Genomic DNA, 14,882 nt, shown 5'->3' with positions numbered 1-14,882 from the left:
GGGGACGCAGGGCTCAGCCTGGCACGTGCGCTCCCCAGGAAGGCGCTTACAGGCCGCTAGTCCCCTTCATCCCCCTCCGCTTCCCTTCTGACCCACCTCAACCCTGCCCGTGCCGTTCTTTTAGTGTCTCCAGAACATCCCATAAGAAGCTTGTGCATTCTGCAGATTCTCTTGTTTGACCTCAGAATTCGCCAGGCCCCCCATGGCGAATCCTCCCCTCTCTGGTGCAGTCACCCCCTGTTTGCCTGGTGTCCCCACGCTCCTGGAGCAGCAGGAGCAAAGGTGGAAGGTGTTGCTGGTCGCCTCTGACGGCCTCAGGGGCAGCTGATCAGGGGTTGGGTTGTGTGGGTGCCCCCCATCTCCCGATCGTTGCTTGGGCTCTGCACCTATTCCAAGTAGCCCCAGCCCAGCTCCGGAGCTGCCCCGAGCAGTCGCAGGGACGGCCCCAGGCTGGAGCGCACGGCGAGGCAGGGCTCCGCTTGCTGCCCTCAGCCAGCAGAAACGGGCGGATGCCGTGGCCAGGACTCCCTCCCGCTGGTCCAGCCTGCCCGTTCTCGGGTGCTGCCAGCACCTTTCCCGGTGGGCTGCTGCTCCCAGAGCCACGCTGGCTGGCTGCGGGCCACCCCCGCTGCTCCCACCGCCTTGCTGGCTGGAGGAGCAGAGGTCCCGCAGGTCCCCGCAGCCCCTGGCGGCCCCGAGCGCGGCTGCCTCCCTTGGTTCGGGTGCTCCGTGCCCTCCCGGGGCTGCCCTGGCAGAAACGGCCGCTGGGATCAGTGTCCTGCGAGCGTGATGGAGCCGGGGCCGGCAGCGCTGGGCGCGGAGCTGGGGAATGAACGTCCTGCTTTGCCTCCGGCTGACGCCTCGTCTTGCCCCTCAGGAGTTCATTCTGTCGTGCTTGACGCTCAACCCCGACAAGCGACCGACGGCCAACAACCTGCTCTTCCACCGCGTGCTCTTCGAGGTCCATTCGCTCAAGCTGCTGGCGGCACACTGCTTCATCAACAACCAGTGTGAGTGACCGCGAGCCCACCGGCCCCGCCGCACTCCAGGGCTGCCCCGCCGAGCTCCAGGGCTGCCCCGCCGCGCTCCAGGGCTGCCCCGCCACGCTGGCATGTGGAAGAGCCTGGGAGGAAGGGTCACAGCCGCACAGCCCGTGTCCCAGAGCCTCCCCGCTCACAGCCCTTCTGCCTTTGCCCTAGATCTGATGCCAGAGAATGTAGTGGAGGAGAAGATAAAGGAGCTGGACCTGAACATGGTGATGGCAGAGATACGGCGAGAGGGTCGGCCCGGGGCCCAGTGGAGGTGAGGATTAGTGGGGCACATTTCTGGCCGTGAGTCCAGGACGCGCGTCCAGCCTGGGCCCCGGAGCCCCCCACAGCGCTCTGCCGCCCTGCTCACCGGCCCGTCTCTCCACAGGTACTCAGAGGTCTCCTTCCTTGAACTCGACAAGTTCTTAGAAGACGTCAGGTGGGTTGAAGGTGCTGCTGGCTGACCCCGCGCTGGGCCCCGGTGTTTCTGTGCCCGCAGCTCCGCGGGCAGCGCGGAGCCGGGTGGTGCAGTGTGGAGCCGGGTGGTGCAGCGTGGAGCCGGGTGCTGCAGCGTGGAGCTGGGTGTTGCAGCATGGAGCTGGGTGCTGCAGCATGGAGCCGGGTGCTGCAGCATGAAGCTGGGTACTGCAGCGCAGAGCCGGATGCTGCAGCGTGGAGCCGGGTGCTGCAGCACGGAGCCGGGTGCTGCAGCGCGGAGCCGGGCACTGCAGGAGCCGAGTGCTGCAGGAGCTGGGTGCTGCAGTGGGGAGCTGGGCACTGCAGGAGCTGGGTGCTGCAGTGGGGAGCTGGGCGCTGCAGGAGCCGGGTGCTGCAGGAGCCGGGCGCTGCAGCGTGGAGCTGGGTGTTGCAGCATGGAGCCGGGTGCTGCAGCATGGAGCTGGGTGCTGCAGCGCAGAGCCAGATGCTGCAGCGTGGAGCCGGGTGCTGCAGTGTGGAGCCGGGTGCTGCAGCGCGGAGCCGGGCACTGCAGGAGCCGAGTGCTGCAGGAGCTGGGTGCTGCAGTGGGGAGCCGGGCACTGCAGGAGCTGGGTGCTGCAGTGGGGAGCTGGGCGCTGCAGGAGCCGGGTGCTGCAGGAGCCGGGCGCTGCAGCGTGGAGCTGGGCGCTGCAGCGTGTGGCGTGTCCCGGTCACACGGCAGCGCTGGCCGTGCGGTCCCCCTGCGGTGTCCCAGCCCCACGGCCGGCCCTCCCCGCGCTGCCAATGCTGTGACTGCGGCCCCAGCTGTTCCTGCTCCCTCTGTCTGTGCCAGGAACGGGATTTATCCCCTGATGAACTTCGCCGTTTCCAGACCCCACGCCCTCCCGCGCGTGCTCTCCCAGCCCCAGGAGGACCCCCAGAAAGCCAAGACGCCCACCCCAGAGCCCTTCGATGTGGAGACCAGGAAGGTAAGGCCAGGTGCGGCGGGGACAGGGGCTCCCTGGCAGCGGGTGTTGGGTGTCTGTTCCCAACACGGCAGGAACGCCCCTCCCTTGGGCCACGCACCAAACTGCAGCCTGGGCGAGAGCTGCCCCAGGACGGTGGCTACACCCGGTGAGACCCATTTCACACCAGACCTCCTGGAGTAGCCCCATTTTCCCCGTTCCGTGGCTCTGCATTCCCCGCCGCATGCGGGTCTGTGGCACGGCCTGTCCCGCGCCTCGGTGCGCGGCGTGGGTGTGAAATCCCGGCACGTTTGGTACTGACTGTGCCGTGGCCGAGGTGCCAGCGGGGTCAGGCCCTGCTCTGCCGGGCACCGCACGCCCCAGCGCTGGAGCCGCGGGCAGGAGCGTCATTGCAAGGGGTTTATGGAGCCGGGGAGGGGAGGGGGCCAGGCAGGCGGGCAGGGAAGGACGACACGACGTGAGGGGGTCGAGCAGAAGTGAAGCCTTTCGACCCCATAGTGTGACCCCTCATGGGGCAGCACGGCCTCTCAGGGGGGCGGGAGCTGCCGTTGCACCCCAGAGCCCTCCCTGTTCACAGAACCAGAGCGTCCTGAGCTGCAGGGACCCACAGGACCGTGGGTTCCAGCTCCTGTCCCTGCCCAGGACACCCAACAGGTCACCCCGTGTGTCTGAGGACATGTCCAGTCTCTTGAACACTGTCAGTGGGGCCGTGACCCCTCCCTGGGAGCCTGTTCAGTGTCCAGCCCCTCTGGGAAGAACCTTTTCCCCATGTCCCACTGCCCCCCTGGCACATCTGCTGCCGTTCCCTGGGCTCTGTCCCTGTCCCAGAGCAGAGCTCACCCTGCCCCTCCTGCTCCTGCTGAGGAACCTGCAGCCCGTGAGCTCTGCGCTCAGGCTGCTCTGCTCCCGCTGAGCAAACCCAGGGACTGCAGCCGCTGCTCACACGGCTCCATCTCCAGCCCCTGCACCGGCTCCGTGTCCCTCCTCCGGACACTCTCCAGCAGCTTTATCTCCTTTATCCCGTGTCCCCAGCCCCGCACACAGCGAATGCTGCGGGTGAGGCCGCCGCAGCGCAGGCTGCAGTGCCCCCGGCTCTTCCCAGCGCGCAGGCGCTCCAGCCCAGGACCATCCTGATGCCGCTGCTCCAGTTTGTCAATGTCTGTCTTGTGTGGGGGCCCACAATGCGATGCAGTATCCGGATGTAGTTTAACAAGCATTGACCGGAGGGCGGTGCTGATGTCCCTGGACGTGCGGGCTGTGCCCCAGGACGCTGCTGGTGTCCGTGCCTTGCGCGTGTCCCGCTGTCCCCGTCGCCCCCAAGCCCCGCGCAGAGCCAGCACAGCGCTCCTGCCAGCCAGGCCCACCTGGGTCCCCCCGGGGCAGGAGCTGCCACTTGTCCTTTGCTGGCACGTGTATGGGGACACGGCTGTTGGCCAGCGCCACCGGGGCACCGCGCCGGCACGGCACGTCTCACCGCGGCCCGTCCCGAGCTGCCGTTGGCACTGGGAGCAGAGGAGCTCGTTGCGCTGCGTGCACCTCCCTTTCTGAAAAGCCCCTTTTGTAGCCAGTGTTTCCCTGGGCGGGCATTTCCCTGTAACGACCCTTCTGGTCGTTACCACTGATCACCTGTGGCAGCGTCTGGGTGGTACCGGGGACGTGGACGGCGTGAGTGCAGTTTCACACTTGCGTTGAACTGATGTCAGAAGTGGCACGTAGGGCTAAACCTCATCCTCACTCCTGCGGATCCTGAGCAATGCCTCCCCTCCCCTCAGAAAGCACATCCGCGGGGGTTAATCCGTATTTCAGAATCGGCTTTCGGAGCCTCGGCTCATGCTTTATTCATACTTCCCAGTGCTTATTTCAGTGAGAGTGCCGTGGTGATCAATGGATACGTTAGAGAAATGCAGATGTGGCATCTTTTCCCCTCTGCGTTTGGTGTCTCCTGCCTTTCCACGCAGAGCCCCGAGGACAGTGCCAGCCTGTCTGTCTGCAAACGCGTTCGACAGCCGGTTTCTGACCCAGTTTGACAAAGGACTCGTAGTCTGGGGAGCACTAAGTTTCTGCAGGTTTCCTGCACGCTTGCAGCCGGGCCAGCCGGCGCAGGAGTGCAGCTGCGGTGCGGACTCCGCTCCGGGAGGCACCGGCGTAGGGACCCAAGCACATTCATTTCATGGTGAGGATGGATGAAGAGGGGACCAGGGGCCCGGAGACGTGATGGGATCTCCTTGGAGGCTTCACACCAGCTCTGAACAGGCTGATCTGAGTTCACTGCCTGCCTGGGTGTTGGCAGCGGCTGCGCTGGACACTCCTCGTGTCCCTTCCCACCCGGGTGACTCTGATCGTGGACGCGTGCTCGCCTCCGAGCATCAGCTGGAGATGGAGGCATATAAATGAGACCCTCAGACTCCGCGTGGAACAGGCTGTTGACCCCTCGCTGGGTTTCCTGTGTTTTGGGCCGACCGGCTCCATGTTCTCCCTGTATCTCTGGATCTCCTTCACCCAGACACCACAGCTTCTGGTGGGGACCATTTTCACGGGAACCTGGAGCTGACCCATTAATAACATAACCCCTTCACCTCACACGTTGGAATGTCCCGCGGTGCAATGCAGGGCTTCCAAAGGAACATCCACGTGTCATGTTCATAATGCTCAGGATTCCAGTTTTGCTCTTTTGTCTGATTCAAGGATCGGTCATCCGTGAGTGGGTACAACATTAAAACAGAGCCTGGAGTTTGGGCAGAGTTTGGGGTGCAGCCAGCCCCTGGCAAACGGAGCAGCGGAATCCACGCTGGCTGCAGAGCTTCCCCAGCGCCTCGCGCAGGGTCCCTGCCCAGCGCTCCGGCCCAGCTGGAGCCGGGACTGAACGAACCAGCCGACCCCCCGCTCTCTGCCCAGCGGCTCCCAGGCACGGGGCGGGCGGGCACGGCCGGGCTGGCAGGGGAATGAGGGGCTGGAGCAGGAATTTGAGTGTGTGGAGAGCAGCAGTAACGCGGGAGCCGGAGGGATGGTGTCCGCGCTGATGCTGGTTTTGGCCTCTTGTAGGTGGTGCAAATGCAATGTAACATGGAGCTGAATGAAGACAAGACGCAGTGGCACGTAAGTATCGGCTCTGCTCTGCTCGAGGCCCTGGGCAGACCTGCCCTCTGCTCCCGTCTGGTGTCTGGTGGGGAAACCGTTTGGTCTCAGCTAGTTCGCTGCAGTACCCAAAGCTCTCTTGTCCCCTTACAATAAAAGAAGCCCAAAGAACAAAGCCACCATCCCCTATGGCTGAAGGGCAGGAAGGTCTTGATGTCTTTGTCTGGACATCCTTTAACTCTGCTGCTTTCTAGTCCAGCAGTCACAGGTTGGCTGTACCTGCTGAGGCACGTTCCTCCCAGACACTCGGACCCCCGCAGACACGCGGCATCTCGGCAGCTGCCAGCGCCCCTGCTCGCCGCGCCGGCGGTTCTGGCGCTGATGGAGGAGTCAGCGCCTCTCTGTCTTACGGAGAAACTGCTGTGTGCAAAGCGCGCTCTCTTCTTTCTGCAGCTCACCCTTCTGCTCATCCTGGAGGACAAACTGCATCGACAGCTGAGCTACGACTTGCTGCCCAGTAGGTTCCCTCGCCAGCCAACGTTTGTGTGTGAATGCAGGAGCGCTGCGTGGCGGCCTGCTCAGGGTTGGGCTCAGGCTGTGTCAGCCGCAGCTCGCGTACCCCCAGCTTTCCTTGGTACTGGAGAGCAGACCGAGCCCTGAGGTCTGTGTGGTACCAGCTGTGTCTGCTCAGTCCCTGCGCTTACAGCATGTGGTGGTGACCGGCACTGAGGTGCGCACGGGGAGCCAGCGAGTGGCCGCTGGGGACGCAGGTCACCTGGGACACGTGCGGTGCCGTTCTGGGGTGACACCGGCGGACCGTTCAGCCTCGGCGGGTCACCTGGGACACGCGCGGTGCCGTTCTGGGGTGACACCGGCGGACCGTTCGGCCTTGGCGGGTCACCTGGGACACGCGCGGTGCCGTTCTGGGGTGACACCGGCGGACCGTTCGGCCTTGGCGGGTCACCTGGGACACGTGCAGTGCCGTTCTGGGGTGACACCGGCGGACCGTTCGGCCTTGGCGGGTCACCTGGGACACGCGCGGTGCCATTCTGGGGTGACACCAGCGGGCCGTTCGGCCTTGGCGGGTCACCTGGGACGCGTGCGGTGCCATTCTGGGGTGACACCAGCGGGCCGTTCGGCCTTGGCGGGTCACCTGGGACACGTGCGGTGCCGTTCTGGGGTGACACCGGCGGACCGTTCGTCCTTGGCGGGTCACCTGGGACACGCGCGGTGCCGTTCTGTGATGACACCGGCGGACCGTTCGGCCTTGCCGGGTCACCTGGGACACGCGCGGTGCCGTTCTGGGGTGACACCGGCGGACCATTCGGCCTTGGCGGGTCACCTGGGATGCGTGCGGTGCCATTCTGGGGTGACACCGGCGGACCGTTCAGCCTCGGCGGGTCACCTGGGACACGCGCGGTGCCGTTCTGGGGTGACACCGGCGGACCGTTCAGCCTTGGCGGGTCACCTGGGATGCGTGCGGTGCCATTCTGGGGTGACACCAGCGGACCGTTCAGCCTTGGCGGGTCACCTGGGACACGTGCGGTGCCGTTCTGGGGTGACACCAGCGGACCGTTCGTCCTTGGCGGGTCACCTGGGACGCGTGCGGTGCCATTCTGGGGTGACACCTTTCCCTCGTTGCCAGCAGTGGTGCGGCCTTGGCCATTCTTTTCAGAGCAGGCTCTCTCTGGGGAGCCCCGTGGCTCTGTGCTAATAACATCCAGCACCACACGCTCCTGCCGAAAACATGTAGGAGCCCCCTGGCCCTGAGTCCCCTGACTGCCCGACACCCAAAACTAACACATAGAGCCTGGAAGTGAACGCTGGGGAGTTGTTGCTCCACCAGCTCCGGTGTTTCCCGCCTGCAGGCAGCGCCCGCTGAGCCAGACACGAGAACCATCTCCCAGCTGCGCAGACGGCTGCGCTTTGTGCGCTGGGACAGGAGCTCGTTGCGGCCCCGTTCAGCTCCCGTCGTGCCCCTCTCTGCTGTTTGCCCCAGGATGACTTAGCAACCAGCCACCCCAAAGCAGGCAGCGTGTCCCCAAAGCCGGGTGACACACAGCGCGGTGTGCTGCGCGTTGGGACGGGACGCTGGTGGGCAGGAACCGGCGGACGGACGGACGTCCGTGTGCTCACCATTCCTTGTCTTTGCAGCTGACAACTCCAAGGACTTGGCCACGGAGCTGGTGCACTATGGATTCATCCACGAGGTGAGCCGGAGCCTGCCGCCCCTCCTCCGCTGCGTCCGCATCGCGTGCCGGGTGCTGTCCCCAAACAAAGAAATTTGTACGAGATAGGCGTTTTGGGGCTGTAGGCAAAGTTTTGGAGAATTCCTCCTTCTGGATGCTGACGTTGGACAAGGAGGGGGTCGGCTTGGCTGAGCGAGAAAGTCTTGTGAGGGACCTGGGAGAAAGACCCTCCTTCCTCCTCCTCGGGTGCAGTGAGCGCCGTGAGCATGTGAGCGTGTGAGCGCGGTGAGTGTGTGAGCGTGTGAGTGTGTGAGCCTGCGAGTGTGTCAGCGTGTGAGCGTGGTGAGTGTGTGTGTGTGTGAGCGCGGTGAGTGTGTGAGTGTGTGAGCGTGGTGAGCCTGTGAGCGTGTGAGCCTGCGAGTGTGTGAGCATGTGAGTGTGTGAGCGTGTGAGCCTGTGAGTGTGTGAGCCTGTGAGTGTGTGAGCCTGTGAGTGTGTGAGCGTGTGTGTGTGTGAGCGTGGTGTGTGAGTGTGTGAGCATGTGAGCGTGGTGAGCATGTGTGTGTGTGAACGTGGTGTGTGTGTGAGCGTGGTGAGCGTGTGAGTGTGTGAGCGCGGTGAGCACGGTGAGTGCAGTGAGTGTGTGACCACGGTGAGCACGGTGAGCATGTGAGTGTGTGAGTGCGGTGAGCATGGTGAGTGAGTGAGCGCGGTGAGCGCGTGGGTGTGTGAGCGTGGTGAGTGCGTGACGTGTGAGCGTGTGAGCACGGTGAGCACGGTGAGTGTGGTGAGCGTGTAGGCGTGGTGAGCGTATGAGCGTCATGAGTGTGTGAGCGTGTGAGTGTGTGAGCGTGGTGAGTGTGTGAGCGTGGTGAGTGGGTGAGCATGGTGAGTGTGGTGAGCATGTGAGCATGGTGAGCGCGGTGAGCATGTGAGCGCGGTGAGCATGGTGAGCACGGTGAGCACAGTGAGCACGGTGAGCACAGTGAGCATGGTGAGCACGGTGAGCGTGGTGAGCACGGTGAGCACGATGTGAGCGCGGTGAGCGCGGAGAGCACGGTGAGTGTGGTGAGCACAGTGACCATGGTGAACATGCATTTCGCACAGACACGCGGGCGCTTTATCCTGGAAAACGGGCGGCACTGTGGGAACGTGGTGCTGCGGAACATCCCCGGCAGGTCTGCGTGGCACAGCCTGCTCACGCTCCTCTCTGGCAGGAGAGAACCTCCTCCCGACACCTCGAGCCTCTCTACTGCACCGCCAGCTCCTTATCTGCAGATGGTGTAGCCCATTCACCTCCTTCATGCCCCCGCGCTGTCCCCAGCCTGTGTGCAGCTGGGAGGACGCTGCTGGTGCCCGACCCGAAGGGCCTCTGCCCCCTGCACGCTGCTGGTGCCCGACCCGAAGGGCCTCTGCCCCCTGCACGCTGCTGGTGTCTGACCCGAAGGGCCTCTGCCCCCTGCACGCTGCTGGTGCCCGACCCGCAGGGCCTCTGCCCCTGCACGCTGCTGGTGTCTGACCCGCAGGACCTCTGCCCCTGCACGCTGCTGGTGTCTGCCCCATAGGGCCTCTGCCCCTGCACGCTGCTGGTGTCTGACCCGCAGGACCTCTGCCCCTGCACGCTGCTGGTGTCTGACCCGCAGGACCTCTGCCCCTGCACGCTGCTGGTGTCTGCCCCATAGGGCCTCTGCCCCCTGCACGCTGCTGGTGCCCGACCCGCAGGGCCTCTGCCCCTGCACGCTGCTGGTGCCCGACCCGCAGGGCCTCTGCCCCCTGCACGCTGCTGGTGTCTGACCCGCAGGGCCTCTGCCCCTGCACGCTGCTGGTGTCTGACCCGCAGGACCTCTGCCCCTGCACGCTGCTGGTGTCTGCCCCATAGGGCCTCTGCCCCTGCACGCTGCTGGTGTCTGACCCGCAGGGCCTCTGCCCCCTGCACGCTGCTGGTGTCTGACCCGCAGGACCTCTGCCCCTGCACGCTGCTGGTGTCTGCCCCATAGGGCCTCTGCCCCTGCACGCTGCTGGTGTCTGACCCGCAGGACCTCTGCCCCTGCACGCTGCTGGTGTCTGCCCCGCAGGACCTCTGCCCCTGCACGGCCGCTCTAACATGCACCACCCGTGCCTTTCAAACCTGCCTCCCGGGGCTTTCCTCCCGGGGAAGGCGGGAATGCAGCAGCAGCGACAAACAGCAGGAAAACAACTCATTCCACACCTCTAATTGGAGTCAGAGTTCTGAGTTTGCTTCTGGCAATTCCAAAAGCCGCGTGTGAGACAAGGCGGGGGTGTTTTACATCCTTTGCACATCACTGCGTATTTCAGTCATTTCTTTCTTAAGGAATAAACATTCTAATTGTGTTAGAAACCACCCACTCCTGGATGTGTCAGAAAAGATTCCTGTACAAAATAGCTGCCAGACCAACAGAAAGTGACATTAATCTTTATTTTTCTTAGCAGTGAGGATATTATAAAACAGATGGCCACAGAAAATAACTTTAGATTCAGTGGTCGGATAATTAAGTTGACATCAAACTAAACAAAAGAATCTGGCCTGTTACATTCCTTCAGACTGGAAGCTCCACAGGACTGTCTGCTCTTTGGCCTCTGTATTGCTCTCGACACAAAGAGGCTCCGGTCTCGCGTTGCTCAGTAAATACGGTGATTATTAGCAGTGTGTTCCAGATGCGCTTGCGAGTTGTTCTCTTCCCGTGTCAGAACTCAGCTGTGGGCTCGGTGGCTTGGGACAGGGTCACGGAGGAGGGACATGCCCACGGTGGCCAAGCCAAACTGACCTGTTGTCACTTCTTGTGTTTTGCAGGACGACTGTGAGAAGCTGGCGAACTTCCTGGAGAGCGCCTTCCACAAGTACCGGTCTCCTCCGCTGTGAGTGCCCTCGCCGCGGCCGGGACCGCGGCACCCGCGGCGCACGCCCAGCCCTTGCAGGCCCCGCGCGGCGCACGCCGGCTGCGGCGGCCGCAGGCACCGCCGGGGAGGAGCGAGGAGCAGACACCGCAATTACACGAGCATCACCGGCAGCCGCGCCGGGCAGGAGCCCGTGCGGGTCCCCAGGGAGCTGGGCAGCGGGGCTGGGGCTCACCCCTGCAGCGCCTCCTGATGGTGTTTGTGAAGGTGCAGAGCAGCTGCAAGAAGCCCCCAAACTGATAAATTTCCCCCGGGAGTGATGAGCTTTTTTCAGTGCAGGTCCCAGAGCTGTTTTTCCCTCTCCCACCCGCAGGAGGGAGGGGAGGAGCAGGCTTGGAAAGCTCTGGCAGAGTTTCTGATCCGCCACATTCCGTTCTTTTACCCAGTTTCTCCTGTTCTGTTAAGGTTTCCCCAGCACAGATGAGCCACTGTGATGCCTTGTAATTAGAACTGCACGTGTTGGTGTGAGCTGAGGAGAGGACTGGCCGAGCTGGGCCTGGTGCGCCATGAGAAGAAATTCCAGAAACCCAAACCCGCCAGCTGGATCCGAACGTGGGTCAGCAGAAACCCCACCGGTGCTGAACGAACCCTCGTCATGCCCCAGTCTGACTCACAGCCTTCCAAAATCTCGTGGCATCCTAAGGGGAAAACCCCTGATGTCTCTTCCTTCCCTCTTCCTCCTGTGCTGTTTGGAACTTCATTCATCGGCCTGGAGAGAGGGGCAATCATCTGTGCTGCTGCGCACATCGGCTTCAGCTGCTGGAGACTGCAAATAGGAGTTATTTGTGTCGCGAAAGCCACGTGGTGCTTCTCAAAGCTGCTCGCGCCACGTGGAGCCGGCCGCCTCGTGCTGCGCCGTGCTGCGCTGTGCGCTCTGGTGCTCTGCGCCGCGCTGCCTGCGTTACGCTGCCTGCATTTGCTGCCTGCATTGTGCTGCCTCTGTTTCGCTGCCCGCGCTGCGCTGCCTGCATTCGCTGCCTTCGCTGCCCGCGCCCTGCAGCGCTGCCTTCGCACAGCACGGGGCCGGGTTCGCCATGCGGGACGCGGTGCGGAGCTGCCGACCCCGCCGCGTTCCCGCTGTGCTGTGCCAGCTTCACACACTGACAAATCAATAAAGCCGCCGAAAGCAGCTTTTCTCATCAGAGCACCGCACTCAGCAAACCGCTTGGTCATTTCTTAGCCACCCTTAGGGTTAAACGGATGTGATGCAGCTTCCCCAGACTCAGCAGGGTTATCCACCGCGTCAGGCAAGCTGGGTGGAGAAGGAATTCAGTGCAGAAAGATCATACGGCTGCTTGATGCAGAAACCGCTCTTCCTCCAGAACAAGCTCGCACTTGCCTCTGCAAACTGAGACATTCCTTCATACACCAGCTGCTTCATTTCCCGATGAGCTCGTTAGCTCTTTAACCGAATCCTGCGTTTGGTTTAACATGGCGCAGCTGGGTTTGTGCAAGGGGTGCGCTGGGCGCTGATGAGCTCGTTGCGCGCTGTGCAGTGCGTTCCCCGCAGAACCGCAGAGCAGCCAGCGCTGCACGGGACCACCAGACCTCAGAGGCCCCTTCTGTCCCCTGTGGTCACCCAGTCCGGCCCTGCTCGGGAGGGCCAGCGTGCCCAGGGCCACGGACACTCAGGTGTGAGCGTCTCCACCGATGCGTCTCTCTGGGCACGACCTGTTCCCATGTTCAGCCACTCACAGGAGACAAAAAAGTGCTTTCCTCCTTTCCAATGGCATTTCTCATTTTTCACTGTGTGCCATGGCCCCTTGTCGCCGGGCAGCACTGTGCAGAGCCCGGCTTCCCCCCCCACAGCTCCTCAGACCGCTCGCCAGGCTGCCCGGGCACTGCTGGTCACCAGCCCTGGAAGGCTGGACAGACGGACACGAGGTTCTCAGGACAGGGGGCAGTGCCGGGGTGGGGAATGGTTGGACTCGGTGATCTTGAGGGGCTTTTCCAACCAAAACAATTCTGTGGTTCTATGATTCTATGATGTGTACATGTTGATGGGATTCCCCCGAGCCCTCCCTTCTGCAGGCAGCTCCCTTGGTGTCCTCCCTGGGGGTCGCTCCCGTCAGTCCGTGTCAGTCGCGCCCTGGGGAGCGCAGCGCTGGATCCGGCGCTCCCAACGTGGCCGCCGCAGCGCCGAGCGGAGGAAGGACCCGTCCCTGCAGCCGGGGACGCCGCGGGGGCTCCGTCCACGCCGCTGTCTCACAGACGCCGGTGTCTGCCAGGACATTGCTCCCCAGCAAAGCTGCCGCGCGAGTGGAGATCCTGCCCTCGCGCTTGCTCTGGCGTCCTGTCCCACGGGACAGGGACAGTCGAGTCCCATCAGCTCAGCAGGATTGTAATTCCTGCCGTGCATTACAGTTGCGGTATTCACATCTTTTAGTAGCGTATCTAGTCTTAAAGATCGCATCACATAGGAATCCACTATATCTCAACACTGGTGTTTTCCAATGGTTAACTGCTGTCACTTTAATTTAGGCTAGAAATAAGGCCCAAACCTTTATTTTCCAGTTCAGATATTGTACCTTGATCTACTAAATTAAAAGAACTTTTGCAAGGCAAGACTTTCGCATCATAATGGTAATTAGATGGTGTGTTTTAACTGCTTTTGATAAGCTTTATTGGCTTGAACTTTCTAAATCTTTTATCGGATAGGGTTTCAGCCTCTGTGAACTTCTCATAGATTGTCATTAGTCTTGCATTTGTTCTGTGGTGTGGCCAAGAGGCCACAACATTCATGCCGGTTTAGCCGGTTGCGTAGCAGGTGGAGCAGCGCTGGTCCCTGCGCCTTCCTGACGGCATCTTGTCTGTGAAGCCAAACTGCTGCCTCGGGAAGGGAGCTCTTGTCCTTCGGGGCCCTTCCTGACCCAGAGGAGCACTTCACTCCTGCCCCAGGCTGAGTCATCTTATCCTGGTGTGGGTGGCAGCGACTGGACACACCTGAAAAGAACAAACAATAAAAAAGGCCGGGCTGGGGCAAACTCAGACAGCAGGGGCGCGTTTCGCCGCAGCAGCTCAGCAGATGGGCTCTGCTCCCAAACTGTGTGTCCAGCAGCTACCGGTCTGCGCCAGGTAATGGGGCCCTTGTCTGGGTGCCGGGTGAGGAGCAGGGACCGCGCTGAGCCGGCCGGGGCCGCGTTCAGCGCCGCGGGCACGTCACAGCCCGTCCTCCTCACACCGCGCACGGCGCCAGGAGGCACAGCCGGAGAGACGAGGACAGCGCAGTGACCGTCCCTGTGTGGGACTGGGGGCAAACCCGAACCCTGGGGGCCCCTCACCCCAAGAAACCCTTGAGGTGCTGGAGCGAGTGAGAGAAGGGAGCGGAGCTGGTGAGGGGCTGGAGCACAATGTGATGGAGACTGAGGGACCTGGGGGTTCAGCTGGAGAACAGGAGCTGAGGGGAGACCTTCTGAGCTCTGAACTGCCTGAAAGGAGCTTGGAGCCAGGGGGGTCGGGCTCTGCTCCCCAGGAACAAGCGCCAGGAGCAGAGGAAACGGCCTCAAGTTGCCCAGGGGAGGTTGAGCTTGGATGTGGGAACAATTTCTTCCCCAAAGGGCTGTGGGGCATTGAACAGGCTGCCCAGGGCAGTGCTGGAGTCACCAGCCCTGGAGGGTGGACAGACGGACACGAGGTTCTGAGGCCCCGGGGCGCCGGTTCGGGCCGTGACCGCTCCGGCCGACCCGCGGGTCCCGCACCCCTGTCAGTCCCACCCGCCCCGACCTCCTCACGGGTCCGGAGCGGCGGGACGGCCCCGCCCCCAGCCCGCCGAGTCACGTGATCCCCGAGCTCTCGCGAGAACTCTTCCCCGCCGCCACCGCAGCGCTCGCGAGAGTTTACCGCTTCGCGCGCGCCGGCAGAGCTCTCGCGAGAGCCGCGCGCCGACTGCCGACGGGGTGGACAAGATGGCGGCGACAACCACCATGTCCCTGGTGAGCGGCGGGATCGGGCCCGCGCTGGGGCGGGGGCGGGTGGGGGGGGGGGGGGCGGCTCCTCCGCGCCGCGGGGCTGCGGCAGCTCGGGGTCCGGCCGCCGGGCGCGGGCAGCGGCGGCTCCCGCGGGGCCTCCCCGCCGCTGCCCGCCCGTTCCCGGTGCGGGGTGGCGGCTCCTCGTCCCGCGGCCGGGCCGCTGCGAACCCGGCGTGCGGCGGCTGCTCCCGCAGCGGCGGCCGCGCCCCGGGCCCTTCCCCCTGGCCCGTTCCCCGCCGGCGCCGGCCGGGCCGGAGCGGGGCTGCGCGGGGCGCTCCCGGTCCGCTCCCGGTCCGTGTGGCC

General features: G+C 63.5%; 2 protein-coding genes across 7 annotated transcripts in view; both read left to right on the top strand.

The window, feature by feature from the left end:
- Positions 1–13,119, top strand: part of NRBP2 (nuclear receptor binding protein 2) — a 41,837-nt gene extending 28,718 nt beyond the window's left edge. For 2 of the 3 annotated variants that reach the window (XM_080338532.1, XM_080338531.1), the window contains 9 exons: positions 878–1,010; positions 1,200–1,302; positions 1,417–1,467; positions 2,299–2,434; positions 5,474–5,527; positions 5,960–6,023; positions 7,661–7,716; positions 10,508–10,572; positions 11,017–13,119. In XM_080338532.1, the coding sequence (XP_080194658.1) occupies positions 878–1,010; positions 1,200–1,302; positions 1,417–1,467; positions 2,299–2,434; positions 5,474–5,527; positions 5,960–6,023; positions 7,661–7,716; positions 10,508–10,572; positions 11,017–11,035 (681 nt within the window). In that variant the 3' untranslated portion in view covers positions 11,036–13,119. Of the gene's footprint in view, positions 1–877; positions 1,011–1,199; positions 1,303–1,416; positions 1,468–2,298; positions 2,435–5,473; positions 5,528–5,959; positions 6,024–7,660; positions 7,717–10,507; positions 10,819–11,016 lie in introns of all 3 variants that reach the window. The other variant, XR_013921724.1, reaches the window with a different exon arrangement.
- A 1,314-nt stretch (positions 13,120–14,433) lies between these two features.
- Positions 14,434–14,882, top strand: part of PUF60 (poly(U) binding splicing factor 60) — a 31,913-nt gene continuing 31,464 nt past the window's right edge. For 2 of the 4 annotated variants that reach the window (XR_013921859.1, XM_080339939.1), the window contains exon 1: positions 14,434–14,543. Coding sequence is in view for 3 of the 4 variants with exons in the window: in XM_080339939.1 (XP_080196065.1) it covers positions 14,517–14,543 (27 nt within the window). In the remaining variant the exon portion in view is untranslated. The remainder of the gene's footprint in view (positions 14,544–14,882) is intronic. The other 2 variants (XM_080339938.1, XM_080339937.1) reach the window with 1 other exon arrangement.

Source organism: Nesoenas mayeri, assembly GCF_963082525.1.
Source record: "Nesoenas mayeri genome assembly, chromosome: 2".
NCBI classification, from domain to species: domain Eukaryota; kingdom Metazoa; phylum Chordata; class Aves; order Columbiformes; family Columbidae; genus Nesoenas; species Nesoenas mayeri.
The sequence above is the reverse complement of the archived record's forward strand: the minus strand, read 5'-3'. Positions and strand labels throughout refer to the sequence as shown.